The sequence below is a fragment of the Neovison vison genome, chromosome 12 (assembly GCF_020171115.1).
Source record: "Neovison vison isolate M4711 chromosome 12, ASM_NN_V1, whole genome shotgun sequence".
Taxonomy (NCBI): domain Eukaryota; kingdom Metazoa; phylum Chordata; class Mammalia; order Carnivora; family Mustelidae; genus Neogale; species Neogale vison.
Genome location: NC_058102.1, coordinates 31618507 through 31645239, shown reverse-complemented (window position 1 = coordinate 31645239; position 26733 = coordinate 31618507). Strand labels below are relative to the sequence as shown.

Sequence of the window (26733 nt, the reverse complement as noted above, 5' to 3'; positions counted from 1 at the left end):
AGGTCTGCTATGGAGATTCCACATTGCTAACAAACTCCCAGGTGATATCCTTGCTGGTTCCCCTCAGACAATACTTCAAGTCACAAGTGACAAGTGGATGATTTGGGTTATAATCAGCTCCCCAGCAGAGCAGTCTTTTGAGATTCTGATTGAGTTCTCCCCGCTGATAGGATCCAACCACAAAGGCCATCTTTCTAGTGCTGTGCTTTCAGCCCCAGCCAAGAGACTTTGGGTAGACCAGCCAGCCCTCTCCCAGGAACTGACTCTCACTTGAAACTCACAAGGATATGTGATGCCTTCCCAAGCAAACCTGAGGCTTGGGAATCCCAAGAGGCTGTCTCCAGTCCTCTCTCATGTTAGACATGACTTGCTCCCCCCACTCCCACAAACACATGGCATTGATAAATTCTCTCCAAAGCTTCTTTCCCCTGTCTGCATCTGGGACATGCAATGCAGATCCTCCTTATGCTCAGAGTATCATAAACTTCAAAGGGAAATCCATCCCTGACTTTCTTCTCCTGGGTCCTGGCACAACTAGAGGTGATAGAAGAGCAGAAGGGGACTTGTCTGGAGTAAGTGACCCCACACTGTAGCTGGTCGCTTGCTGCCTCTCCATGCCCTCCTCTCACTCTACACATTGGACCAAAGAAGTGCTTTTATAAGCTCACATCCCCTGTCACATTCCCTTTCCTGGGCCATACATGGATCGTACATGTTTCATGCCCTGCAGTGACCCCCCTTCTTCCCCCAAATTCTTCTGTAATTCATGTTCAACTCCCTGGGATGAGAAAGGAGAAGGCTGCTGGGATACAAAAGCAGTCACCGGGAGAGGAGCAGGGGTGAAGGGTGAATCCTTAAATACTCCAAATAATGTCACACTCACAAGGAAAGCATGGGAGAAAAAGATGCAGCTCAGGAATTTGTAGTTTTATCCAGGATTTCTACCAATTTTCATTTCCCCCAAAATTAAGTGCAATCACATGTGAAAACCCACAGAAAGCTAAGAGAAAATATAGTCAGTGAAATAGCATGGCAGCAGCGTTCTCTTAGAGTACAGTATGATTTGGAAAGAAATGGGAAAAGAAAAGAAAAGCAACTGACTTCACAGTCAAAGTAATGAGTTTTGAGAAATACTAAAGATCTCAGCTGTTTTTGTTTTTGGAAAGTGGACAGTTTCTAATCTGGATATCCTTGGATTCATTCTGGGAAGCTCTTGTATAAAAGTTTATGGATTTCAGATGATTCTGGAAGTTCTAGGCTAAAGATATAAGTAGGAACTCTCTATTTAGAACCTTTTTTTGAAAGGTTCCTTTTTGTGGAGTAATTGAAACCATTTTATCCTGTATGGTTTTCCTTTTTTTTTTTTTTTTTTTTAAGATTTATTTATTTATTTATTTATTTGACAGACAGAGATCACAAGCAGACAGAGAAGCAGGCAGAGAGAGAGGAGGAAGCAGGCTCCCTGCTGAGCAGAGAGCCCTATGTGGGGCTCGATCCCAGAACCCTGGGATCATGACCTGAGCCGAAGGCAGAGGCTTTAACCCACTGAGCCACCCAGGCGCCCCTCCTGTATGGTTTTCCAAACTTACTGTGCCAACCCTAGGATAAACTTGGAGAAGACATTAAGGTTTTTAGCAAAAGAACCACCTGATGTCAGATCTGCTTCAAACCTCTACCCTGGGGAGGTTCCCAGGATTCCCATATTCTCCCAGAGAACAGAGCACAAGGGGGACACCATAGTCACTCAGAACCTCTTGGCCTGGAAACTTCATCTTAGGTGCCCTGTTAGTCTACACCAGCCAGTATTTGTCCATGGTGGATATAGTAAGGCTTTAATATTTTGTGTCCAAATATAGTTTTATATATTTGCTTTGTAGTTAACAAAAAATGAATTTTAACATGTAATTGCTGCAACTGGTAAGCTTATATCTAAGGAGAGAAGTATATCAAAAAGATTTCTGATAACATAAAAATAGGCAAAGGAGACCACAATAAAAGAAAGTAAAATTAAATTGCTAGTAGACAAGATATCTGCTAAACTCCAAGTAACTGTGTTTGTAAATATCATGAAAATTTCCTAAATTTTTCTAAAATATGTTTCCTGATCTTACAACTTAAAAGCTTGTCATTCTTTTTTAGAATGCTACATTAAAATTACTAGTAAATGTTTACCTGTATATATTTTTTCAGTTTTTGAATATGTTTTTGAAAAAGGAATTCTTTTTCGCCAGGCTGAACCATTATATGATGTTGACGTATATTTATCTGAGAAAAAAGGAAGACAGGAATTAAATATTTTATAACTTCAAAATCGTATTCCAAGAGTATCTCAAAGTTACAAATATCTCAGAGGTGAAGCTGTTCTCTAAGTAACTTATTTTAGCATTTCAAAACTAAAGCATCAGGGACCCAAGTGAGTTTATTAAGACCATTTTATGATGGGGCACCTGGGTGACTCAGCTGGTTAAGCCTCTGCCTTGAGCTAAGGTCATGATCTCAGGGTCCTGGATGAGGTCTATATCAAGCTTCCTGCAGTGGGGAGTCTGCTGGTCTCCCTCTATCCATTTACCCCCAACCCCCGCTCGTGCTCTCTCTCTCTCAAATAAATTTAAAAAAAAAAAAAAAGACCATTTATGTTATCAATGAACATGGATGGTTCTGTACCTCTTAATTGGCTGTCCAATTCTTCAAATAAGACTCTCTCCCATGAGGCTAAGCTATACGTGAGAGTATGGTATCTAGATGTGACCAAAATATTTCATTGTCTTGCTTTACCATATAATTCTGCTAATGCTTATAGAAGAAAGAAGAGAAAGAAAAAGAGACCTGGAAGTTTCCACCAATTCCTTTTCCCTTCCATGAAGTAACTCCCATGATGGCAGGGAATATTCTACCATAGTGAATGTGCTGTCCCAGGAAACCAAAGCCTTGATACACTACTTGGTTCTTTAATATCTACTTTCCTCTGACAACTGTATATTTGAACTATTATCTAACAATGTTGAATTTGTGTTTTTAAGTATTGCTGTGCAGCTACAATTCTCAAAGCATGGTTCATAATAATACTAAGAATTTATCTGCTTTTTTTCCTGTGTTAACATTTGCACTAATAGTGCAAAAGCAATAGTGAGCAGAATTTAAATCCAGACACCTTAACACAAATCCAGACAGCCATTCACTGCCAGTAAAATAATAATAAAATAAGAGTAGTAATACATAAGAATATTTCATCCAAAAAAAAAGAATATTTCATCTAAAAATATCCTTATTTTTGTATATAAACCCATATACCATTTTATTCTAAAACTAATAGAAGAAATACAATTTAAATAAAGCTAACTTCTATTTAAAATATAAAAGAAAGGACCTAAGAGAGACATTGAATTTTTACTTATGTTTCAGAAAGTACAGAGCATTCAGAACTCCACAAACTAGTCTGTGAACACAGGAAAATAGAAGCATGAAATTAGAGGGAATTAAGTTGCTCATGTTAAGTTGAGAGAATTGAAACCCAACTTCAAGAGAGCAAAATTCATCTGAAACAGGAAGAAAAGATGTAGTTCCCTCCTCCCTAGTGGCCTTGTACTTAATGACATATACTATGACTTAGCCTATTACATGATGAAATGATTTAGAAGCAATCTGTGCATGGTGGGAGAGATGAGAGGTTGTCAAAAATACTGCAGTTAACCCCCAAACTAACCCTTCCAGAAAGTAATCATGAAGGCTTAAGGATAAGCCAGGGCGCTAGCCTGAAAGTGATGGCTGAACAACACAGTTAGTGGAACGAGAAAATGTCAACCATTTGAAAACAATCCTTAAGAGTGAAATAAAGCTATCCAGGGGGAACAAAGTGCAGTGCTGTGAGACAAAACTCTAGGGAGGTTCAGTGTCTAGTTGTCTGCACCCAACACGTTTTCTAACATATCCTTTAAACCATGTGCACTCCTGCTCATGGAAGAAATCCTCTCACCAGTTTTCTAAGACGTCCTGGTGTGGTGATGGCCTGGAAACAGAAGAGGGGGATGGGTAGCGATGAAGATTAATTGGACCATCACGTAATTCCCTGGGGGATGCAAACCACGGACATGAGTAAACGACATAAAGAAGGAGCTTTACCTGGACAAAGGTTGAATTTGGGTTCCTTGTTAACATCGACTTTACTGTAGGACCCGCTTGTGGGCCTGCTGCGGGGGGGTGCACTCAGTGAGACAGTCCTGATAGCATCTCTCTGAACGTGGATATAGGATGCGTTCTCAGCATTTCTGTTTTTATTATTGCGATGGTAACTCATTTTATTTTTGGGATTTGGGGCCTGTACTGCTGTAAAAGAGAGGGGGAAGGGAGTGAGGGCTAAAACAAACTGGTATCATACCCATAAATAACATACTGCAGGTTAAATGTTTGACAGCGCTATGGAAGACAATATGTGCTAAACGAACTAAATTGATAGAAGTTGGGTTGACATCTAAAACAGCATGTTGCACAACAGTAATTTGTTTTTCAGGTAGGAAATATTAATTTGTATTTAATTTCTTAAATTCATTTCAAATTCTAGTTTAGAAATATCAGATATATAGATACTTTACCTCTCCGCATTCCTGGGCCAGGAAAATTCTTTGGTTCATCATAAATCCATTTTCTTTTTTTCACACCTTTAAAGTGAGGCTTCCTCACTGGCTGGACATCATTCACTTGAAGAAGATACAAATTTTTACAGTTTTTAAAAGAGATGCTTTCATCTGAACATTACTGTAGGTGATAATTACATATCTGTGCATTCAACATGTCAAGCCAGGGAAAAAAATAAATGCACTCCTCTAATACTTTACTTTCTAGAACAAAGGGTGACTTATTTCTTAAAGCAGTGCCCCCTCCCCCCCCAAAAAATCTATCCTGGAAATTGACTGATGAGAAAATTTCCAGTATGTAGCATTCCTCAGGGATAAAACACTCTTTCCCAAAGGAATGTGTAGATTGTTTAAAAGACTATAAAATTACATTCCAAATATAATTATTTATCTCATTGTGTTATTTTTAAAGTAGTTTTAGAATTGTTATTTTGAACATAGATCTACTTCTTAAGAAATTGGATTAGTGTAAAATACATTTAGTGAATATTGCTTCATTCTTTTAAGTTTTAAGAATTTGAGTGTTTTGTTAGTTTTGGAGAAATAAGACTAAGTAGTCAGAATTTGTAAGTGCTAAGATCACTAAATTAATCACTTTTTACTGGCATGTTTTTACTTTATTTTTATAGGAATTTATAAAGGACATTTCTGCAGGGAATCTTAAAGCCATCTAGTAGACAGGGGCACTCATGACTTCTCTGTGTGGAGATCCTGAACATGAATAAGTAACTATTGCACAGAGAAAATGAACAAGTTCACTATGTACATTACATTAGCTGTCTCTACAGGACTGATAAATCTGTCTTTGCCTTAGCTCTCAAGATCAGTTTCAGTGTTAAATTTGAATTCTGATTCACCACCTCCTCTCCAAATATTGTGCTCCATCTTCACTCTCAAGCCCCCACTTCTAGGATTTGGAAACCATATTTTTAACAAATGTCACCAAACTGAGGTTCTTAGGAGTAAACCATCATGGTTTCTTTCAGGGCCTGGTTGGGATCCAAGAACATTACTGGGACTCAGGAAATGAAATAAAGGAAAGAAGGAAGGAAGGAAACAGAAAGGAAGATTCATGAGTCTTAATTGTATCAAGAGAAGTAGCTTAGAATACTGAATGGCATGGAGAAGCCAAATCATGAAAAATAATCCAAAACATAATAAAAATCTGTCAGTGTATCCCATGTTGCATTAAATTAAAAATGCTATACTAAATACTAATGAATCTTCCGAGAAGGTAGTATATCATTAATTTTAATACTTAAATTAAACTAGTGGGAGTGTGTATAATTTACTAGGACCTACATCACAATTCATTGTCAGAGTTAGTAGAAGAATAATTGTTTTTAATTCTTAATCCTGAATAATTTTCAAACCATCATTTTTTCTTTCTTTTTAAAAATTCTATTTCAAATAAGCAAAACAAATCCATGATAAGACAAATATATCTAAGGCCAAAAAGTGATAGAGCTAATGTCTCACTTGAAGAGGGGTCCTCTCTGCACTTCATACTGATATTCTCAGTAGCATTTAATACATGCGTTGTAGGTACTAGTCGGGTAGTTAGGGAACGCTTTGGATGAGGACTGTCCGTGTTATCTTTTAAAGCAAATTAAGAAAATAAAATGTCAATATTAGTAAAAGAAGCTTTCAGTTGGCATTTCACTTTTCAAACATTATATGATGGGCATACCTCTTTAAAAAAAATATATATGTATATTAATGTTTACAGTTCATCACTGAAATTTCCTAATCCCTACCATGAGTCCTCCAAATTTGTCACTAACAAAATATTAAAAATCCAAGCTACAGACATTATCTTCAACATATAAATTATGTATTTGTGGCAATATTTTAATACCTTCATATAAAAGAATCAGAAGTTTATTAATTTTAAATCAAATGTGCTTATTTAAATTAAGGTTCCAGAAATAATTCAGATGTAACAACTTTCATGTGTTCTATGCTTTGGAGCAGGACAGCCCAGCAGAGCGTTATAATGATGGAAATTATCTCAGTTTATACTGTACAAAATGATAGCTGCTAGTCTCATGTGGATATTGAACACTTGAAACATGGCTAATGCAACTGAAGAGCTGATTTTTTTTAGTTTTATTTCATCTTAGTTTAAATTTAAACAGCCAAATGAGAATTGTAGTAACTGTTACTAGTGTAGTAAGAATTTTGTTGTTTTTTTTGGTTTTTGTTTTTTTGATAGATTGGGCAAAGTGTTTCCATCTCTGAGAGCAAGGAAAAGAGACTTACATGTCATTTCCCATTGATCATAAGTGCCTTAACCTATTCTCAAGAACATTTATTTAAAGGTGGGGAAAATGGTAGCTGAAATTAGTTAGTATTTGGAAGGAGAATCTGTAAAGCCCTCTAATTACAGGACAGCTATACAGTTAGTCTGAGAGAACTGCCTAGCAGAGAGGTACCAACCAGGGGATTCTAAGAATGGTGTAAGGGGAATCTAAAACTGTAAAGGATGGATTTTGTTATCATATCTCTTGATTATTCACAGACTAGTAATAATTATAAAATGGGGAGGTCATAGACATCATGAGAATAATACTCTTCACAGTCTTCACAAACAAATCTCCCTAAGAAAATTCAAGCACACTGAGAATTTGGTTGGAAAAAGAAACTAAAGAGGACTTGGTTTTACTGTTTAACAGAACCAGTAACAGTAGAGATAGCAAGACTCCTAGAAATTACAGAGTTCAACAGGCCAGTATTTTAGATAAGGAAACTGAAGCTAAAAGAGAGGGTCAAACAATAAGGGACAGACCAGGACTGAAACCTTAGAGTTTTTGACTCCTGTTCACTGTATTCAATGCATATTTTTATTTATTATCTCACCTCTTCTATTGGTTTCTACAAGTGTCAAGTTTTGTATTTAACATACCTATCCAAATTATGAATGGATTAAAATTATAGGATGATTCATTACCTTTATTATTTGAACATTTTGATATGGTGATTTCCTTCTCTTCTGTTAAAGCTTCATTTTCATCTACTCCAAGAAATATGATCCTCTGTGGAACATAACAGTCACCTCCTATGACAATACCTTATGGTCAGTGGCCATGGTGGCAGAAAGTTCTATAGAACTATCATCCATCACAAGATTTTCCTTTTCTACAGTACACCTTTTTCCTGGTTTTATTTAAATACTTCTCAGTGATAACCATACACATCACCACACATATCACATATGCTTAGATTAGAGTATGTATGCTTACAGAGAGATAACTCCAAAGAAATTCACATAGTCAACACAATTTTCCTTTAACATATATAAATCTTTACTTCTACCCTTTACCATCCTTCAGAGTTACTCAGAGTTAGTATAGTTTATCTTCAGTACAACTTCAGATATATGAGAGCAATTTTTATGCTCCTAAAACGTCTTCTATTTTCCAAGATAAATATCCACAATTGCTTTATATACTACTTGTATACTTAATTTCCAGATTCTTCACCATACAAGTTACCCTAACATAAAATATGTTTCAAGTAACCTTCTTTTAAAATGACACACTCATGTGGACTACCATTACAGAAATCAGTAGAACTAGTATAATACTAGTTAACATTTATAGAGCATTTTCTGTACATCAGACACTACTGAGAACTTTACATGACTTACCACATTTAATTATCTTCCTATACTACTCCTGGTAATTCAGTGTGAGCTTACCTGAGTTTTTGGTAACTGACACCCAGTACTGAATCATTTTTAAACCTTGTGGCCAACAAAAAACACTTATTTTTCTCTTCACAATCTGTATCATGTCAAGTCTTTCCCAACTTGAAGAAACTCTACCATTAATGTCTTGAACTTAAATGCAAGATTTTATGTGTATCACAGTTTGAGTTTACCTTGTTAAATTTGGCTCTTTCATCCAGCATATTAATATCCAGTCATCTGTAAATTCTATAAAAATGTCTCCATTCATCCACTCATTTGATTGTTTAAACATAAAATCATTTATTCTACAAATACTCACAGAGTGCACATCACATGTCATTCTCCTATAGTGATTCATCTACAGCAACTGATTACCTACAATTCCAGGCCTCAAGTTCCTTACCCAAAACCGACAATAAAAATGTCCAAAAGATTTTGAAAAAATGAAATTAGTTATGAGAGGAAATTCAGACTCATTTATTATATGGTGATACGTTCAGAATCAACCAGGAATAACAACTCACCTCCATTTTCAAAAGCGGCAATGTCAGTCCTTGGTTTCCTATCCAATGATGCTTTTATCTCGCCTTGCCTTTCAAATAGGCTAAATTTTGTTGGAACTGTAAGACCATCTCCTAAATTTTTTTTTTTTTAATTAGCAAAGGAAAAAGAAAAGAAAATCACCCAGGAGCCATAGGCACTTATATAAGTCTAAAGTAGAATTCATGATGATAATATAAAGTCAAAAATTAATATAAGTATTATTTGCATAGTTATATGATGAACTGTAAACTTATAGGAATTTTAAATAAATTTTGTAATTATCAAGAAAATAACAAACAAGCAAGTTTACTTACCTATGTGGATTATTTATTAAATGGCAATTTAAAAATTTAAATAATCTAACATTATTATGTATGTATAATATATTTAACTTATTTCATGTGTTCTTCATATAATGAATTTTATATTTCTTTTGATTGTATCTATTTATCATGATCAAATTGAGTGATAAGTATGAGTCTACCACTGACAAATGATAATTATACTGTCAGAATTAAATAATTCTTAGTGTTTTTCCTATACATCTCTAGATAATTTTCTTCTAAAATAAACTATTAAAAGCAGAATAAGAGAGAAATGATAATCTAATGTACCATATGATACTATATTGGATTCTAAATCAGGAAAAAGTTCATTTCGCCATGAAGAACACTGATGGTACTGCTGGTGAAATTTATTTCAAAAAATCCTGTAAATAATACGGTATAGTGGTAATTTCCTGATTTTGATATTTATACCAATATGAGAGTTATGTAGGGGCATCATATCTGCCACTTACTCTTGCACAAAGTGTTTAGAAAAAAACATAGTGTGTATATTTAGAAAAGAGTGAAAATTTGAATGTGTAAAATACTAACATTTGGGGAAATCTGGTGAAGGCTATCATGAATTAATTGAAATTATTTAAAAACAAGACTTTTAAAACCAAAATATAAAGTGAAAGTACGTGTAATTATCTTTCTAATCTACCCTTTTATATTTCTTGCTAACTTGTTTTGTTTTCTTTTGTCCTTGTCTAGTTAATGTGGGCAGTGTACCCTTCTCTAGCTAGGGTGCCCACCTCTCAGCTGTCTTGCCTGTCATTCCAACATCTAATGGTCTGTTGCTGCCACCTACTGCCATATCTTTAAATAGTTTGCCACATATGTACTTGAAGGGCAGGCATTTTACTCTTGATCCTCTACTTCCTTATACCCCATCTTGATGTTGGGAGATTCCCCCAGCTATCTCTTTTTTTTTTTTTTTTTTTAATTTTTAGGGAGAGAAAAGGATTCAAATCTCCTCCTGCAGCAAAACTTTTCAGCTCATCCTAGTGGCAAGACAGCTGTATAAACTCGTGGCATCCATGGATTTTCACTGAGTTTCTGGTTTTATATCCAGAAAATAATGTATTTATCTTGACTTCAAGGGCAAATTGTTTACCAACATTAAAATAAGATTCACCAAAACACAAGACCCATGAAAGGTCCAGCCTTGGAATCATCCGCCTGCACTGCTTCTGAAATTGCCTGGTATACAAAAGGTACTCATTTAATGAACAAATGTATCCTTGTTCTGCCACTAACATCATTCTCTGATCTCCCTTTTGTCCTTCTAGGGCTAGGTTGTCCTTTCTATTCACAGAGAAAAATAATGCACCTATTTCACAGATTTATTTGCAAAGAAAAATAATGGTAGAAGCAAGTTATTTACAGAATGACTTGCGTGGTCAGGGCGGGGGTTGGGGGGAAGTGCCACCATGCGCCTATGAAGCTTATTTGTTCTTTAGCTCCATGAGGAAAGCTTAATTACATTAACTGCAGCTTTTCTTATTAAATATAGGTCATCTGATGAAAGCACTTCCTCCTCATTCTCAATTCTGATGTATTATTTATCATTTAACTCTAGTTACATCTTACTAAATAATTCACAGCCTATCACACCAAGTATCTCTTAACACAGCACCTTGAAGTGCTGTCTTTTTATTCCTTACCTTCTTGCAATTCACTGCCATTTTCCAAAGGCTTTTCTATTTCTTTGTCTGCTGTAGAGGCTATGCTTTTTGATGATGAAATATCCGGAGGAGTATGGAATCTGTAGTATTCACCTAATCTCCCATTAGAAAAGTAGGCGGTTAGTGTATTTGTCATATCAAGCATTTAAAAACCCACAAATGTTTGATTTCTTACCAGATTTGTAACACATCTCCTTTATTGCTCTTTTTTCTTCAATCTCTTCAGGAGTCTTTGTCCATAAACTGGAAGCATCTATAGGATATATATTTTTTTAAATAAGTTGTCCAAAGACAAATAATATGAAAATATAAAATCAGAATGAAAAACCCCAGACATTGTTCTCATGGATTTTTTTTTAATTTTTAAAATCAATAATTTGCATACTGGTAAATGCCTCAAGTTAATATATTTCATGTATTAGAAAAATCAGTTTAAGTAACTGTACAAATTTAAATGAAATGTATCTCCCAGCCATCATCCAACAAAAACCCTCTAATCCAAATGATCATAAGCATGTGTAGACATAGAACAAATTAGAACATAATGAATTGAATATACTTAATAATATTCAATCTATTTTCTTACCAAAATCTACCTAACATATTATGTTATGAACCTCTCACAGTTAAAAAAAAATAATGTAAAAAAAAAAAAAAGTAGGACTTTTGAGTGTGCATTGTAAATCTGAGAAAAACCTTACTAACCATTTTGTTCATCTCCTTCCTCCTCTTCGTCCTCAAAGTTAGTTTTTAAAACTAGAGGATGGTGAATGGGTCGTGATATATTCTCCTGAGGTTTCAGGGGTTCCTGACTCTGGGTCAGGGGTGGAATTCCTTCCTGACTCTCTTTCTGTGGTGTGATACCTACAGAGGAAATGCAAAATTTCAGTCTTTTTAAGATACGTTTTATGTGCATGTTCAGTGATCAACAGTGTCCTCCTAATTTACTGTACATTTTATTAAAAGATGTCTCATCTTATTTCTGGAAAGGCTATTTATCTAATAAATATCAATATTCTGCCTGGAAGGTGCAGAAAATGTACTAATTCATAGATTTTAGATAGGAATTGTAACCATGACTTGGCATATCACAATTTTGGTATAAATGCGAAGTGACCATAAGTATTACTGTATTCTTACATTGAGTGTACCTATGGAATAAGAGTAAATTAATAACTTTACAACAAATTAACAAAGACAAATTCAAATAAGGCATAGCTTATAATGGCAAAGTATATATGCCCAAAAGAGGAAAACATCCAATGGTTCTAGTTTTGTCAGGCTGCATGATTACTTGGAAGTGAGAAAGAATGATACTTTCAGATTTCTCTGTTGGCTGCACATTGGTTAAACTGTCCAAAGCTCTAGGTCATATTTAAATGTCCTGTAACTTTAAAACTAGAAAACAATTAGAAAAATTTAGTGAACACATGAATCTTCTGTTAACACTAATTCGATCCCCTTTGTTTTCTAAATGAGTAGTTACCAAATTTGGCTAATTATCAGAATCAACTAAAGAAATATTCAAGACAGGGGCACCCGGGTGGGTCAGTAAGTTAAGCATCTGCCACTGGACCAGGTTGTGATCCCAGAGAGTCCTGTGACCAAACCCTACATCGGGCTCCCTGGTGAGCGGGGAGCTTGCTTCTCCCTCTTTCTCTGCCCTTATCCTCCCCTCGTGCTCTCACTCTTTCTCAGATAAATAAATAAAATCTTCAAAAAAAGAAATTTAAAACATCTTTTGGGTCTCTGCTTTCTGTACTTCGATTTAGCAGATCTGGATTAAAGCCTGAAAATCCAATTGCATTTTTAAATTAAAAAAAATTTTTTTTACTCTTTATTTAACAGATAGAGATCACAAGTAGGCAGAGAGAGAGAGAGAGGAGGAAGCAGGCTCCCTGCTGAGCAGAGAGCCCGATGTGGGTCTTGATCCCAGCACCCTGAGGCCATGACCCAAGCTGAAGGCAGAGGCTCAACCCACTGAGCCACCCAGGCGCCCTAATTGCATTTTTTAAAAGTCTCAGGTAATTATGAAATCAGCCCCATTTGGAAACCACTACCCCAAATGAATGATCATCTACCTAGGGCCCTGGGTTATAGGAAATCTTTAGATGTGCCATTCCAATAATTTGAAACCAATGAATCCTATTCCAGAACCTTAATTTCCACATTTATTTTTCCCCTAAAGCTGGTTAGCCTAAGAACAGGCTTGAGTTCACAATAGCCTTCTCTCCACTTTGTACAATAAAGGCCTTTCATTCATGCGAGAATATACTAGAATACACTGCCCAAAAGACAAATCCTCCTTTATCGGTGAACCAAACTACCTCAAACCTGAGGGCTTTCTCCTTCACCTTAATTTGTACACATTTATACCAGGAGAAAATCATGATGTGGTAGGCAGAATAATGCCCCCCTAAGGATGCCCATGTCCTAAATCCCCAGAACCTATGTATATGTTATATGGGAAAGAGGAATTAAGGCTGCAGGTGGAATTAAGACATAATCAGCTGACCTTAAAAATGGCAGATTGTTTGTTCTCAATTATCCAGGTAATCAAGGTAATCAAAAGGGTCTTTACTAGTGGAAGAGAGATGCAGAGGAAGAGAGCCAGGAAAGTGGTGTGACCGTGGAAGCTCTGTCAAGTGATGCAGTGTCAGGAGGACCTGACTTTCATTGCTGATTTTGAAGATGGAGGAGGGAGGATTACAGAAAGCCTCTAGCAACTGGAAAAGGCAAAGGAACAGACTCTCTCCCAGAGTCTTCAGAAGAAATGCTGCCTTGGAGACAGCTTAATTGTAACCCAGAGATGTCTGCTTGAAATTTCTAAACTACAGCTATGAAATAACAAATGAGTTGTTGAAGCCACTTGGTCACTGGTAATTTGTTATAGCAGTAACAGAAAATGAATACACAAGGTATTAGAAAAAGTGCTATTGGGGGCCATGTTGGAACATTCTAAATTCAAATGCATAGTAGAGTATGTAGTACTGAAGAAATTTGGTTGAAAATTTTTGCTTCTTTCACTTCTGAACTATTGTTAAGAATATATAAATCTCAAGGGGAAAGTCTCTTGCCATCAATGGAAGGAGCACGCTAGTAAAAACTCAAAAGGAAAAATATGCCTTTAAATAAAGCTTTTTAGCTGTTCTCGGTATATATTCTCAAGACTTGTCATTAGTTGCAAAAATAAGCTGAACAAACAAGAGTAAATTTTAGAGTCACATTTTTAGAAGTTTCCTTGAGGTATAATTCGTACGCCATGTATTTACCATATGAATATAATACAATTCAGTAGTTTTTAGTATTTTCACAGAGTTATGCAACCATTGCCATAATCAATTTTAGGACATTTGATCACTCTGAAGAAGAACCCCATTCCCATTAGCAGTCTTCCAAATACCCCTAATCTTACACAATCACTAATATACTTTGTCTCTATGGATTTGCTATAAGTGGAATCATACAATATATGTTTGGTCTTTTGTACATGTCATCTTCCACTTACCATAGGATTTATCCATGCTGTCACCTATAACAATACTTTATTCCTTTTTTTATCCAAAGAATAATCCATTGTCCAGATATACCACAATATTTTATCCACTCATCAGAGGATGGATACAAGTTTCTACTCTCTATTTCATTAATTTCTGCTTTAATATTTATTATTTTCTTCCTTCTGTTTGTTTTAGGTTTACTTTGGTCTTTTTCCAGTGTCTTTTTTTTTTTTTAAAAAAAGATTTTATTTATTTATTTGACAGAGATCACAAGTAGGCAGAGAGGCAGGCAGAGGGAGAAAGAGGAGGAAGCAGGCTCCCTGCTGAGCAGAAAGCCCGATGCGGGACTTGATCCCAGGACCCTGAGATCATGACCTGAGCTGAAGGCAGCGGCTTAACCCACTGAGCCACCCAGGCGCCCCTCCAGTGTCTTAAAGTATCAAGTTAGGTTAATTTGAGACCAGTGTCTTAAAGTATAAAGTTAGGTTAATTTGAGACCATATTTTTAAAAATAGGTATTATAATTATAAAATTTCTTCTCGATACGGTTTTACTTGAATCCCATGAATTTCAGTATGCTGTTCCTTCATTTTCATTCATCTCAAAGCATTGGCTAATCTTCCTTATAATTTCTTGGTTGGTTATAGATGTGTTGTTTAATTTCTACATATTTGTGGATTTCCCATTATTTTTTTCTCTTAGTGATTTCTATTTCCATTATTTTTGGAGAACATGCATTGTATGATTTCTATAATTCCAAATTTATTAAAGCTTATTTTATGGCCTAATATATAGTTTATCCTGGATACTGTTCCATTTGCACTTGAGAAATAAGTGTATTCTGTTATCGTTGCAAGGAATAATATATAGATGTCTGTTTGGTTTTGTTATTTTATAGTTGCTCAAGTCTTCTGTTTCCTTGTAGTTTGTAATTGTTTGCATAGGGTATCTTTTTTCATTCTTCGCTTTCAACTTATTTGTTTATTTAAATCTAAAGTGTATCTTCTATAGATAACATATAGTTGAATCCTTATTTTTAATCTGGTAATGTCTGCCTTTTTATTGTATTTTAATCAAATCATTCATTCAATAACATTCAATGTTATTATTGATAGAGTTGGATTTTTATCGGTCATTTTACTTGCTGTATTCTTTTTTGTTCCTCTGTATTTTTTAGTGTAACATTTAAATTATTTTTATGATTTTTCCATATTTTTAAAGGTACCTTCTGGGGAGTTGCTCTAGGACTTACCATGTAGTTCCTAACTTTGCAAAATATACTTCAGATTTATATTATTTAATTCCTGCTAGAGATAATAAGGTTATTCCTATATAGCTCTATTCCTTCTTCCACCCCTCCCCATTTGTGCTGCTGTTGTTCTTTCTATATGTGTTACAAACCCCAAAAATACATTGTTATATTACTTTAATTTTGTATTTTTTAAAGGAGCTGAGAGAAGGAAGAGAGAATGTTTATCTATAGGGTTTGTTATATTAACCTTCTTATTTATCATTCTTGATTCTATTCATTTCTTCCGTTGGATTTGAGTCACCACCTGGTATCATGTCCTTACCATAATATAGGTTTGCTCTCAGATGCCTCCTTTAGATGCCTCCTTTCTAACATTTAGAAATGTAATATATTTGGCAATAAGAGCATAAATGTTACAGACTCAAAAATACAATTGTATACAAATGCAAGTATATATGTTTTTTTTTTTCCTTTCAGTACTTTGAATATGTCCTCTTACTGCCTTCTGGATTACAACATGTCTGAGAAATCAGCTGTTAATCTTGCTGAGGTTCCTTTATATGTGGCTAATCATGTTTATTTTGTTCTTTTCCAAAACTTGCTTTTGTTTTGGGCATTTTACCCTTTAACTATGATGTGTCTGGATGCAGATATCCTTGGACTTATCCTACTTAGAATTTGTTGTTTCTTGAACATGTAGATAATATTTCTCATTGAATTTAGGGAATTTTCAACCATTATTTCTGTTTTCTCTCTTTTTCAGACTGTATAATCTCTGTTCTATTTTTAAAGTTTGCTGATTCTTTTGTCATCCCAAACCTTTTGAGCCCTCTAATATTTTTTTCAGTTATTATACTGTTCAGTTCTTTTCATAGTTTTTATCTATTTATTGATATTCTCTATTTATTGAGACATTGTCATTATACCTACCTTAACACCAAGCATGGTTTTCTGTATGTCTTCAAACATATTATAACTGCTTAAATTATATTTGCTAGCTCTAACACCCAAGCCATCTTAAGGCATTTTGTTGCCTACATTTATTTCTTGTGTATGGGTTACACTTTCTTGCTTCTTTGTATGTCTCATAAATTCCTATTCATTTTTTTTTTAACTGGACAGTTTGGACAATGTATTGTAGCAACTCTGGATCTTGATTTCTTACCCTTAGCCTCAGGATTTTTGTTGTTTGATTTTTAATATTTTAATGACTTGGTTGAACTATTTTTTAAAAAATCTATTTTCCTCCCACAGTTTGCAGCACCTGATGTCACTCCTCAGAGGATGCAGGCTGGATAAATCCATGGATGACAATGGTTCCACCAGTACTCTCTTTGTCTCGTTCCTTGGTTTCTCTGTTAAGCTATCTACCTCTGTTGGTTTCACTCCCAGCTGTCAGACTCCATTACTTGTGGGTTGATTCCTCTGTTGTTTCCATCAGTCCACTGGGGCATAAACTGCTTCACCATTTGATTCAGTTAAGTTCTGATCCCTTTGCAGAGGTAGTCTTTGAGGCCAATCTTTCAAGTATGTTCCAATCTCAGGACAGCTCTTCTTAACTCTTCCCTTGGTTGTAATTGGTCAACTCTTATCTGGTCTATCATTTAGCTTGTTGCTCTCATGGAGCTACCAGTCTCTTCATCATTGCTTACCCCCAAACTCTCCACTGTTTTCTAGAATGCCATGATAAACTTCCCCATACTCTGTTCTGTTCCAGATAAATTCAGATCTCTTTTGCAGAGCTTCAGAGTTCTCTACCCCTACAGCTTATCTCTCTTGCTCAAGCAAAACCTCAGTGCCATTATTGGGAACAGGGACAGTCACTCACTTTTCTTGGAGTGGTACCCCTGCTTTATAAGCAGGCACTGGGCAGGGTTGGTAACCTCTGATATTTATGGTTTGCCCCTTTCTGGCAGTTGGGCAATTGGGGGGTTGTTATTCTCTGGCTGCTACCTCTGTAACGGAACTTCTGCTCTATGAGTAGTCCTGGATAGAAGACCCAGAACTCTTAGCCTCTCTCGCCTGAAAAATACAGTTCTTCAACATGAAGCTGTAAGTGCTAGCTGCCTGCTCCTCCCAGGAAGATACCATAGTCCCCACTAGGGAGCTGGAGGTAGAGTGCACCCTGTGTTCTTGGCTCAACCCACATAGAGTAGAACTTCTTTCACACTGTACTGGGGGTGGGAGAAGAGTGGGTGGTGACTCGAATACCACAGATGGGCTGTTCTTTTTTTTTTTTTTTAAATAAGATTTTTGTGAGAGCACAAGTAGAGGAAGCAACCAGCAGAGGGAGAAGCAGGCTCCCCACTGAGCAGGGAGCTCAATGTGAGACTCAATCCCAAGTTTCCAGGATCATGCTTTAAGCTGAAGGCAGGCACTTAACTGACTTAGCCACCCAGGCATCCCAAGATTTGTTGTTCTAACTGATATTTAATAGATTTTCCTTTCGTTCTCCCTTTCCTTCCTTCCTTTCTCTTTTTATTTCTTAGTGTGTGAGAGAGAGAGAGACCACACTCAAGTCCGGGGGGTGGGGCAGAAGGAGAGGGAGAAAGAAAATCTTAAGTAGGCTCCACACTGTCGGCGCTGTATATGGAGCCTGATGTGGGACTCAGTTTCATGACCCTGAGATCATGACCTGAGACAAAATCAACAGTTGGATGCTTAACTGAATAAGCCACCCAGGTGCCCTGAATAGATTGGTCATGGTCTCAGGGTCCTGGGATAGAGCCCTGCATCAGGCTCTCTGCTCAGCGGGGAGCCTGCTTCCTCCTCTCTCTCTGCCTACTTGTGATCTCTGTCTGTCAAATAAATAAATAAAATCTTTCAAAAAAAATAAATTCTTGCTTTGTGCCCTTAGGACAATTTCCAGACATTTTACTTTTTGTTTAATATATAACTTGCATCAACTATTATTGTTTAACTGAGGAGTATATCTGTGAAACTTCTTATGATACATTTTTGAACATCAACCTACAGTCACAATTTTTTAAATTCAGGTGTAATTATTTACAGGACTGCCATATTATGCATGCTATCTTAGATAAAACCCATGCATAAAAATATTTTGAAATTATTTTCTTCCAATTGAGTGTTATTTCACCAGGTAGTTAAAACCTATTTTATCAAATAATGTTGTGAAATGTTCTTATTAAAATCAGGCCTTACTTTATTCCAGCTTATAAAATATTAACTATCTCCTCACTCTCTTAGATAATATGCTAGTTCTGGATATTACTTTTAGCTATATGCCTTTCTGTTTCATAAACAGATGGGAATAATTTTGATCATTAGCTCATTAATAGATACCTTTCCAATAAAAGTCTACTCTTATGTGCAGTAATTATTTATCAGTGTGCAGCATAATTATGTTGTTTTAATAAATGATGTATTAATAATAACTGTAATAATAACAATCCTAAGGAAATATGTTTTAAAATGTGTTAATGACTATGAGATTTCATAGTGTGGAGCCTTACTGTCATAGAAAGTAAAACAAAAATTTAGATTTCAACTTATATGTACATTTTTATTATACTTAAATGTGATAGTTGGATCAATAAACTCAAGCGTAAAGATACTAGTTTAGGATAAACATGTGAAAGAGTAGGGGTGCCTGGGTGGCTCAGTTGCCAAAGATCAGACTTTGGCTCAGCTCATGATCTTGGGTGATGGCACGTACCCCCATGTCAGGCTCCCCAGTAGAGGAGAGTCTGCTTCTCCTTCTCCCTCTGGCCCTCCCGCCACTCATGCACTTGTGTTCCCTCTCTCAAAGGAATGGACGAAGTCTTAAAAAAATTGTGAAGGAAGAAAATGAAAATAGTAGTTTTTTTTTTTTTTTTAAGATTTTATTTATTTATTTGTCAGAGACAGAGGGAGAGAGCAAGTGAGCATAGGCAGACAGAGAGGCAGGCAGAGTCAGAGGGAGAAGCAGGCTCCCTGCCGAGCAAGGAGCCCGATGTGGGACTCGATCCCAGGACCCTGGGATCATGACCCGAGCCGAAGGCAGCTGCTTAACCAACTGAGCCACCCAGGCGTCCCTGAAAATAGTAGTTTTAAGAAAAGGAAAGTTTTATTTTAATTTTTAAAGAAATGTTTGAAGTGTTTATTACCCTTTGAAAACTGTCTAATATAACACATGTACAGAAGTGTGCACAAATCATAAAATATGCAATGTAATAAACATCACAAAAAGTCAACACTTATGTCAAGAAGCAATAGTCCCTGTCTTCAGCACTTTATATCACTTTCCTTCTCCATTGCCCACAATAAGTATCTTCATCCTGATTTCTAATAATCACTTTGTCATTTTCCTTAGAGTTTCACTACTAGGTCTGCATCTCTAAAACTAAAGCTTAATTTTGCTTATTTTTTAAAGATTTATTTATTTATTTAATTTTTTTTGACAGAGAGAGAGAGAGAGAGATCACAGGTAGGCATAAAGACAGGCGGGGGGGAGGGGAGGAAGCAGGCTCCCCACTGAGCAGAGAGCCCGATATGGGACTCAATCCCAGGACCCTGAGATCATGACCTGAACCGAAGGCAGCGGCTTAACCCACTGAGCCACCCAGGTGCCCCTAATTTGGCTTATTTTTGAACATTTTATAAATGGAATCAGGAGTATGTGTTCTTTTTTCTGTCTTCCATCTTGCAACATGTTAACTCTGAGATGCATCCTTGCTTGCGTATTTCTTTTATTCATTTATTTTCATTACTTTATAGTATCCATTGAATGAATGTGCAACAATTTATTTATATATCACACTATTATTGAACATATAGGTTATTTCAAACCTATTTCAAACCTTTGGACATTACCAAAAAAAGGTGCCGTGAACATTCTTTTACATGTATCCAGGTACACATGGGAATGAATTTTTCTAGGATATATGCTTAAAAAACAGAGTTGGTTGGCCTAAATTATGTCTAACTTTTTCTTGATGAGATCACATTAGACTGTTTTTCCAAGTGCCTGTTTCAGTTTAAACTAACTGCAGTGCCCAAGAATTCCTAATACCCTTTGTTCTACCAACAGTGGGTGGATTTAAACTTTTTGCCAAGATAATGGGTGTGCTTGGTATCTCAAAGTGACTTCCTTTTGCATTTCCTTGATTACTAATAAATTGATCACATTTTCATTTGTTGGTTGACATTTGGATTTCTTATTTTTCAAAATCTTGTTTACGCTTTCTCGACATGTCCTAGCACAGTGGCTCTCAAACAGAGATGATTTTACTCCTTTCCCCTAGGAAACATTTGGCAATGGCTGGGTGTATTTTTAAAGAAGGGCTCAGCAAATCACATCGCCAGTTTTTTTTTTTTTTTTAAGATTTTATTTATTTATTTGACAGAGAGAGATCACAAGTAGACGGAGAGAGAGGCAGGCAGAGAGAGAGAGAGAGAGAGGGAAGCAGGCTCCCTGCTGAGCAGAGAGCCCGATGTGGGACTCGATCCCAGGACCCTGAGATCATGACCTGAGCCGAAGGCAGCGGCTTAACCCACTGAGCCACCCAGGCGCCCTGGCTGGGTGTATTTTTTGTTGTCACAATTAGGAAGATGCTGTTGCCGTCTCAAGGGTAAGAGCCAAAAATGCTGCTAAACCTCCTATAATGCATAGGATAGTCCCCATTGACGCTCCTAACACCACCTCACCGCCACCACCGCAAAGAACTATCCAGCCTGAATGCCGATAATGCCTAAACAGAGAAACCGGTTTCATTAGGTTCTCCAGATTCTCTGTCTTTTGATTTTTCTTCAAATATTGAATTCAAGTCTTTGTTGCAGTCATGTAACAGCATATGCTACAGTCATGTAACAACAGATGCTGCAGATATTTTCTTCCCTTCTATGGCTTTTCATTCTTCAGTAGTGTTTTTGGTGAATACAAATTTTTATTTTAATGTATCCAAATTTATACACCATTTATTTAATAGTTAATACTTTTTGTGTTCTTATTGCCTTCTGAAACCTTTAAAGATTGACCATTTATATTTTGGCTTATAATTTACCTAGAATTGATTTTTATCTTTGGTGTCAGAGGAATTCATCCTCCCCTCATTAACTGAAAAGATCATCCTTTACCTATTGATCGGAGCTGTTATAAATCAGGTATCCGTCGCTGCAGGGATCTCCAGCTTCTCACTCTATTCCATTTGTTAATTTGGCTAGCCCTTGGTGAATAGGACACTCTTCTAATCTCTACCACTCTGTAGGCCCTGATATCTGGTTAAACAAGTGCTATCATTTTCTTGTTCTTCAAGCAGACTTGATTGTTCTTGGCTCTTCGAACTTCTACATAAATTTTAAGATCCATATGAATTTTGATTGAGATAATTTTTAAATTTTAAAAAATATATGATGAGTATCAAATCATATGGCAATTAAATTTTAATTGTGAGGTGTCAGTATTGATAAAATGTTGGAACTTTTACAACTATTTAAATTTATGATGAGTTTAATCAAAAGTGTTTTAAGGAATAGTTCATCAAAAATAAAGACCAAAGTTCATTATACCTTTCCATTGAGGGTATTAAAATATACCTCAGAAGAAGAAAGTTACAGTATAGGAAAAACAGCATATTTAGTGATCAGAAACTATCCAGTTAAAATATGGAACAAATATTCAGGTGAATTTCTTGGTAATCAAGCAATGCAAAAAACAAAACAAAACAAAACAAAAAAAAACTTCATTTAGACAGTTAAATTTACCTTCTCTAATATGGTTAAAACAATGGTGTGCTAAGAGTTTTGATACTTATAGTTATACCTTTGCTGTTTTACTATAACTTTCCCATGGGGTTTGCATTTCAAGGAAGTACTGTAATGTATTTTCTATGAATTTACAAAAATAGATCATTTTGGTCACCTTGATTTTTCTACCCAAAGCATAGTTCCATGCCATTAAGACCAATTTTGGTGTGATCAGATATATTTCATCTAACACTTTGGAAAAAGATTTTTTTTAATATTATGTAGTAACGCCAGTGTCTTTGTTTGCCGCATAGTCATTTCTTCCCTCATTTGAGGAAAGAACATTAGTTTTCCTTTGGGAAAGTTTTCCACATCTTCTGTCCATTTAATTTGAGTGATGATGACATCCTAGACCTCAGGATTAGCTATTCCCTTGACCTGAACCACTCTTAGGAATGAACATGTTTCCCGCATCATTAGATGAGGTTCAGTGTTATGGCTTTAGCTTGTAAAAGATTTCTTTCTTTAGAGGTTAATTTAAAAATGATGATGATGATGATGATGATGATGATGATGATGATGATGAGACTACTGAGTGCTTACTCTTCACAAGGTATTCTGGCCGATATCTAAACTATTAGATATTAATACATCAAATATCCAAAACAACCTCATGACATAGGTATTACTGTCTCTATTATACAGATGAAAAAACTGGGCCACAGAGGTATTACATTGCCCAAGGTTATTGGGAAGTGCATGGCAAATTGAGATTTTAACCCAGTCTGACTCAGGGTTCTCGATCCTTGCTTATTCTGCCTCCAAGATCCAGATGTCAGCTTCTGGGGCAACCCCCACATATGAATGGCAAGAAGTGCAGAGTCAAGAGTTGGTGAAGGAAGCCGTGGATCCTGCGGGGGTTGAGGTCAGCTCTGGGCTTATGTCTTCAGTTACATGAGCTAATAATTTCCAGTTTTCCCTTAAATCCGATTGAGGTGGGTCTGTCTTCTTAAAATCAGAGGTGTGCTGGAGTGGGCTCAGATCAGCAAATGAGAACCAGTTGCTATTTTGCAAGCCTATTGATGTTACATTGGTAACTCAAAATCATTCATGGTAGGAATGTTTGCTCTCTGGAAGTTAGCAAATCCTGCTTTTTGTTTTGTTTTTGTTTTTGATTTTGGTGAAGTGGGGACAGGGAGGGGAACGAGTTTCTTAACTGTTAACAGGACATCATTACTTTTCAACCAAGAGAGTCTTGTTTATTCCATATGATATACTGCCACGGCATGCCTAGATATTTCTAAAATAAACACTATTGTCTTTGCTTAGTCAATTTTCCAAAAAAAGAAATCCAGTTCTTTTCACTTAGGTGACATGCATGTCATCACCATAATGCACTACTCCCTGCTCTAAATCCCATCCTAACTAAAACACAAATGCACAGGCAAAACATGGAGGTTATAAGAATCTTCTGATTGAATAATTTAGCTATTTTTAACCAAATAAGTTGTTTTTATTCACGTTCTTTGGAAATCGGATACTATTCTTCCCTTTGCTTGAAAGAGTAAAACTGGTGATTATTTTTGTATAATTCACAGAGCAGAGGCTCCTCACCAATTCTTTTTCTTCACTTTTCACTAATTCTTTGGGAACACCCTCATGCAATAGTTTGATTAGGACATTAAGAACACCTGCATACATTTTACAAGATATTATATTGTTCTTGCCAAAAACGTTTAATCTAAAACTGATTAACAGAAAACAAATGAACATTAATTTCCATTTAAAGGGTATTCTACAAAGCAACTAGACCAAACTCTTTAAAATGTCAAAAATGTGAAAGAAAAAAAAAAAAGAAATGTAGATATTAAAGAGATATGACAACTAAGCAATAAATGATGCTTAATTGGATCCTGGATTGAAAAAAACAAAACAGGGGCGCCTGGGTGGCTTAGTGGGTTAAAGCCTCTGCCTTCGGCTCAGGTCATGATCCCGGGGTCCTGGGAACGAGCCCCGCTTCGGGCACTCTGCTCAGCAGGGAGCCTGCTTCCTCCTCTCTCTGCCTGCCTCTCTGCCTACTTTTAATCTCTGTCTGTCAAATAAATGAATAAAATCTTTAAAAAAAAAAAAGAAAACAAAACAAAACAAATAGTTATAAGGCTATGCTCTTCAACCCATAGTTCTGGAAACACATTGTCGTGACAGCTTGTTAGAAATGTAGAACCTTAAGCCCCAGCCTGGACATACTGAATCAAACTGCAGTTTCACTGGATCTCTGAGTAATTTCTGTGAATATTAAATTTTGAGAAGCCCTACTATAATAAACATTTTTGGAAAAGTACAAACTGTAAATTGACTATCAGACACTAGTATCAAATTATTGTTAGATTTCCTCCTATATATGATAATTGTATATAGAGTATTTATGCAGGAGATAATTTTGGAAGATATATACAGAAGTATTCAAGGATGAAATGTCTAATAGTTGCAACTAACACTTGAATGCTTCTAAAAAGGGGGGATAAGTATGTATTGGTACAGTATATGCATGTATGTAATACAATACTTACATATATGTAACAACAATAGAGGGAAAAGAGAAAGTAATTTGACAAAATGTTTATTTGTGCATCTGGTTAAGAGCACAGGGATGGGTGTTCATTGAACTATTCTTGCAACTTTTCTTTTAAAAAATTTGAAATAAAATGTTGCAGTAAAAAAGTACACTGAAGGCTGGCTTAACACTGATTGGTTTAATTGGTGGTCTGGGTGGTGACTGGGAACTTTTTTTTTTGGTTGTTTTTATTGTTAATTTTTGGTTGTTACTGTTTTTTTAAGCTCCCACAGTAATTATAATTGGAAGTCAGAGCTGAGGACCTCCAGATAAGGTGAACATCAGATGATGGTACCTCAGCTTCTGGGCTTCAGATGACTAAAAAGAAGAGGTTCCACTGTGTGGCTACAAATTAGTGGAGAAAAGAAGAGAAAGAGGAAACCTTATTTATGGAAATACACATAACTCAGAAATGCTAGAAGTCCACTGCTTACTACAAATTAAAGGAGGAAAAAATGGGGTTTTCTATTAAATGCAAAGGATCTTAATAGCTTTAAAAAGAAGGCTGCAGGGTAGGGTAATAGAATTAGCCTCTCAAAAGGAAGAAGCCAGATGAGGAGGTCTTATGATTGAGTCCATTAAAATGGCCAAAAGAAATGGCATATTCTTGAAATGACATAGAGAGTCTTAGAGTCAGACAGAATTGTGTTTGAATTCAAGTACAGTGCCTCAGATACTTAGCTTCTCTAGGCCTCAGTTTCCCCATCTGTAATGGGGATGCTGATAGTATCTATTTGGCAGGTTTTTGTGGGGAGGCATGCAAAGTGCCCAACATAGTGCTGCCACAAGGAAATATAAGAAATTATTTGAAAGTACTGAATATGAGATTTTTCTTGTTTCTTGTAACCTTATTTCATTTTTTATTAAATCATAAAATTTTAGTTTATACAATCCTCAAGTCTGTGGAGGTCTCAGACCCTAACAAATGTTAGGTGTAGAGAACTGACATTTCAGTACTTGCCTCTATTTTGTTGTACTGTTAGAAGCACTTTGGACCAAAGATGCAAACAGATACAGTGTTTAGTCAGGATAAACATCCCAACATCACCACTGTGTGGCTTATGGCATTTTCTCTACTCACCCCCCTCTCCCCCAAAAAGGAAAGAATTGAGCTGAACAGGTTTTTTTTCCCTCTTATAACCATTAACAATTATTTTCCACCCCCCCACAAAAAAAAATTAGTCTATTTTACCAACTCAAATATTCAAGACAAAGTGTTTATTAAACTACTTAGGAACCATCTAGTAAGCAGTGGTTTGCCAAGACTTAGAATAAAAAGATCATGTACATATATCTATTCAGGCTAGACCTTCTAAAGTGAGCTGATCTAAAGTTCGTTTCAACTGGCCAGATAGTCAGCTATCCAAGGTACCTTAAGACACTGACTTAGAAAAAAAATAAGAATCAAATTATTCTGTTCAGTTTTTCATTATAGAATAACATGGCAATTAGACAAGAAGGTGAGAATGTGCTTCAGTGTTTGAGCAACTGTGTTTTGAATAAAGTCATTAACAAAACTTCAGACGTTTCACCACAAACAAGAGTTTGTCTGAATACACTAACCTCTCACATACACCATGAAAGAATGAATACATACCTACTATGCTTGCAAAGAAAATATAAAATGTACTCAGAGATGTCCACCAAATATCAACTGAATTATGTTTTCTTAGCGTTATCTTTTGGTTTTGTAGTTATTTACTTTTAAACCTGAGCATGGTAACCAGAGGGATTAAGCTTCTTTTTTAAATGACTGGTTTAGCAATATTTAAATGAAGTCTCTTTCAAAAGAGTCCAAAAC

At 35.9% G+C, this 26733-nt stretch overlaps 1 protein-coding gene across 2 annotated transcripts in view; it reads right to left on the bottom strand.

Moving 5' to 3' along the window:
* C12H12orf50 (chromosome 12 C12orf50 homolog) overlaps positions 1-26733 on the bottom strand; it is a 32008-nt gene that overhangs the window by 1188 nt on the left and 4087 nt on the right. The window contains exons 3-11 of one of the 2 annotated variants that reach the window (XM_044228250.1): positions 11585-11743; positions 11055-11132; positions 10859-10972; positions 8847-8957; positions 7582-7689; positions 6111-6227; positions 4590-4694; positions 4120-4323; positions 2173-2265 (exon numbers count right to left, since the gene is read on the bottom strand). In XM_044228250.1, the coding sequence (XP_044084185.1) occupies positions 2173-2265; positions 4120-4323; positions 4590-4694; positions 6111-6227; positions 7582-7689; positions 8847-8957; positions 10859-10972; positions 11055-11132; positions 11585-11743 (1089 nt within the window). The remainder of the gene's footprint in view (positions 1-2172; positions 2266-4119; positions 4324-4589; positions 4695-6110; positions 6228-7581; positions 7690-8846; positions 8958-10858; positions 10973-11054; positions 11133-11584; positions 11744-26733) is intronic. The other variant, XM_044228251.1, reaches the window with a different exon arrangement.